Genomic DNA, 3,409 nt, shown 5'->3' with positions numbered 1-3,409 from the left:
GGAAAGCTTACTGTCACTGGGTTTGTTTTTTCTAGTGTCTTTATGCACATAAAGCACTCCTCCACTTGTTACATTATACTCAAACTCTGCCGTCTGGTAAGAAAGCATTTAATGACTTCTCAATAAACAAAGGGACCAAATACAAGGAGTAGGTTATGAAATTGTCATGATTCCTTTAGATTAATAGGTGATGCCATAGTACCTCCTGTTTTAAGAATTCTGATGCTGCTCAGCCATCCTGTGAATTTGCATACACTGTTACACAGTAAAAAACATACAGCAATGGTTTGACATTTTCCCTTGAACAGATTCATGAAACAGTACCTGGCCACAGCTGGAGTAAATAGTGAAGAACCTCTATGTGTTTTTTGAAGTCCATTGGTTGGTGGTCTCCTGCCTCTGGCTCAGTAACACAGGCCCAAAACACACAGCTAGATTCTGGCACGTCATCTTATTTACTTCGTGGTAAGAAGCCACCAGTTTCAGGTGATCCAACAGCATCTTCAGGGTAGCCTAGAAGAACAAAATACTGCTCAGGAAACAAAACACTAGACGAAGGTGGTGTTGACGTCCTAACGTCGCTGCTCTAGAGGGGTAAGATCAAGGCTGACAGCAATGTTTTTTCTACCAACGCTCATCAATGGAACATGTAATTGCTGAATTAGAAAAGCTGTATTAGACTATCACAGACCAGACTAGTTAAGACAGACTTTCTGGTAAAGTTTAGCTTGTTTCTTTCCTGATCTCAGCTTTACATGGATGATTTTTCTCACAGCGGAAAGGGGACATCAGGGAGGGGAGAGAAGCTGCAGAAGCAGTACAGATGATCCAGGTATATTAGAAAATAAAGAAACCCTCAGTTTGACCTCAGCATCAGAACAAGCTTCCAGGTAATTTCCAGGTACTGTGCAGGCTACTTGCTTGCTCTCTCCCACGGGGTAACTCTGGTTTTCTTCAGAGGTGAATTTTGGGAGGTAACGGTGCATGGCACTGTTATACTGCACAGTATGGGAAGCTAAGGCTTTATTGCACATGCAATAAGGGGAAAACATTTGCCCATGTAATTACAACATACAAATCAGAGAGCTCCACAGAAATGGAGGAGGACACCACATGGAAACAATCTCTCATCTCATAGTGCAGAAGTAGGCAATCACAGCTTCTTATGTGGTTTTATAAAGACAATATAAGATGCAAACTAGAATAAATCCAGCAACGCAGACCCTCCAATATATCACAGCATGGAAGTATTTTCAAAGATGCAGAGTACCAAAAATCCAAGCGGACGGCTGAGTCAGGAAACAGGCGTATACATTTTGACGCATTTCATATCCCCTGTGAAAATGTTCCTGGGTTTTCTGAAGCATGCAATGCCTGCTAACTCCACTCACCTTCTCCACGTCTGGCAGGCAATCCAGGAGGGCTGCTGTGTGCTCAGAGTCACTCAGGTCATTTTCGCATCCACTTGCCGTCATTTTCAAGGGATTTTTCACCATGGCATCCAACACCGCTTCGTAGAGCTGCTTGGTTATCAGGGGAGAGGGTAGCTCTCGCAGGTAATCCTTTAGGACGCCTTCACAAGAGACACAAGAACAGCTGCCTTTAACAAGCTGCAGATTCACTGTCCCTTGTTTTTGGGAGGTTGGGGGCACCAGCATCTCTGTCCTCACAGTTCTGACTGCTTCTCCAAGCCAACGTGGCTCAGCTCGTGGCCAACTAAGAATTAAAACCAGGGGAGGAAGATGCGCCGCATCCAGAGAAGAAGGGTGCATGCAGGTACCCCAGGAGCAGCTCTGCCTGGGGTCCCCCTCCTGACTGGGAGGAGGGAGGCAAGGAGAGGGCTCCTAGCAGTCCACCTCCCACCCAAGGAAAGGAGCTACGGCCAACACCAAAGTCCTCGCAGCCTGACGACACCTCCTCCTTTATATACAACTGGCCATTAATTTTTCTGTTCAGTGTTGTACTGGGTTTGCCTGGCAAGGTTTTGGTAGTGGGGGGGCTACAGGGGTGGCTTCTGTGAGAAGCTGCCAGAAGCTTCCCCCGTGTCCGACAGCCAATGCCAGTTGGCCCAAGGTAGACCCACTGCTGGCCAAGGCTGAGCCCATTGGTGACAGTGGTAGCACCTCTGGGATAACGTATTTAAGAAGGGGGGAAAAAAGAAACCTGTGAGACAAATGTGGCAGAAGCCAATGCTGTACATCACGGTTTGGGATGTTCTCCTTTTTCTGAAAGCAAAATGCTAGCAAGAGATGCTGACTTTTATCAGGATCTTTGTATTCGCTGTGCTTTTTTTTGGAGGGGGAGGCTGAAATCAGAATCAGCTTACAGTAGGAAATGGTAGGTCGCAATCAAATCAGCTTATACCGCTGAAATGCTCACAACCATCTATTAATAATAATTCAGTAAGGATTCCCGTAATAGCATCCACAGTCACAGGACTACCACCTGCCAAAGGACTTTCTCCTGTTTAACCCTGAATAACAGCAGAGTTTGGGAGCCATGAATGCCCCTTGACCTTTCTAAATCCTTTTGCTATTCACTCAGCTAAATTAGCCCTCTAAGAGGCTGCTGTTATTTTTTTTCCATGAATCTACGCTTCCCTGCTGCTGCCAGCCCACTTGCACATTCCCCTTGACACAACCACACACAACAAATTTAGACAGCGAGCAGAAATTGCCATCCACTTCATTAATTCCTCATTTTTCTGGCCCACTGAACTGTTAACAGCATTGCATGCTTTACGCGGAGATACTGAATTCACGCGGATGCAAACAGACGTGGGGCAACAACACGACTACTGGTCAGTTCCAAAAATTGGCTGCACGCTTCAGTTTGAGCCATGAGCACCCTCAGTTGTGTATAAAGCCTGTGCCAATCCCAAGAGCATTTCTCAGTCAAGATTTGATCATCAAGTGTTCATTCTTTAGTCTTTGGAGAGCTGTCAAAAAAAAAAAATCATCTTTTTAATCTTTTGGAAAAGCAGCGCTACTCAAATTTCAGAAGGGACACAAGGCAGCACTTCTCTCCAAATCAGCCAGGATTTATGCTGAGGATTCATATTTTATGGAACACATGTTTTGGCTTATAAAAGTATGAATTGTGCATCAGCCTCAGCATTGCAAATACAGCAGTAACACATTCCTCCTCAACCCAGCTCCCTAAGCACAGGCGAGGGAGGTTTTGTGGGCTTTTACTCCTAGCACTAAGCACAGTGGGCACCTCAGGCCTGTCAGCAAAAACTGCAGGTTCCCCTTTCAGCCCAGACCATGCCACTTACAATTAATTAGGGAGTGGGCTGCAGTTACCCAGCAGCAGTTACGGATGCAAACACCCCTTCCCTCCCTGCTCCCCCCAATTCACACAGGAGCCCTCCACTCGGTCTGTTCTAACCCAGGCACTACAGGCAATC

The 3,409-nt window shown here is 46.1% G+C and overlaps 1 protein-coding gene across 1 annotated transcript in view; it reads right to left on the bottom strand.

Moving 5' to 3' along the window:
- SYDE2 (synapse defective Rho GTPase homolog 2) overlaps positions 1 to 3,409 on the bottom strand; it is a 35,494-nt gene that overhangs the window by 7,716 nt on the left and 24,369 nt on the right. The window contains 2 exon segments of the mRNA XM_035890661.1: positions 336 to 513; positions 1,392 to 1,573. Of these exon segments, the coding sequence (XP_035746554.1) occupies positions 336 to 513; positions 1,392 to 1,573 (360 nt within the window).

The sequence above is a fragment of the Egretta garzetta genome, unplaced genomic scaffold, assembly GCF_000687185.1.
Source record: "Egretta garzetta isolate BGI_Z169 unplaced genomic scaffold, ASM68718v1 scaffold43, whole genome shotgun sequence".
NCBI classification, from domain to species: Eukaryota; Metazoa; Chordata; class Aves; order Pelecaniformes; family Ardeidae; genus Egretta; species Egretta garzetta.
Note: the sequence above shows the minus strand (reverse complement) of the source record. Positions and strands in the feature narration are given on the sequence as shown.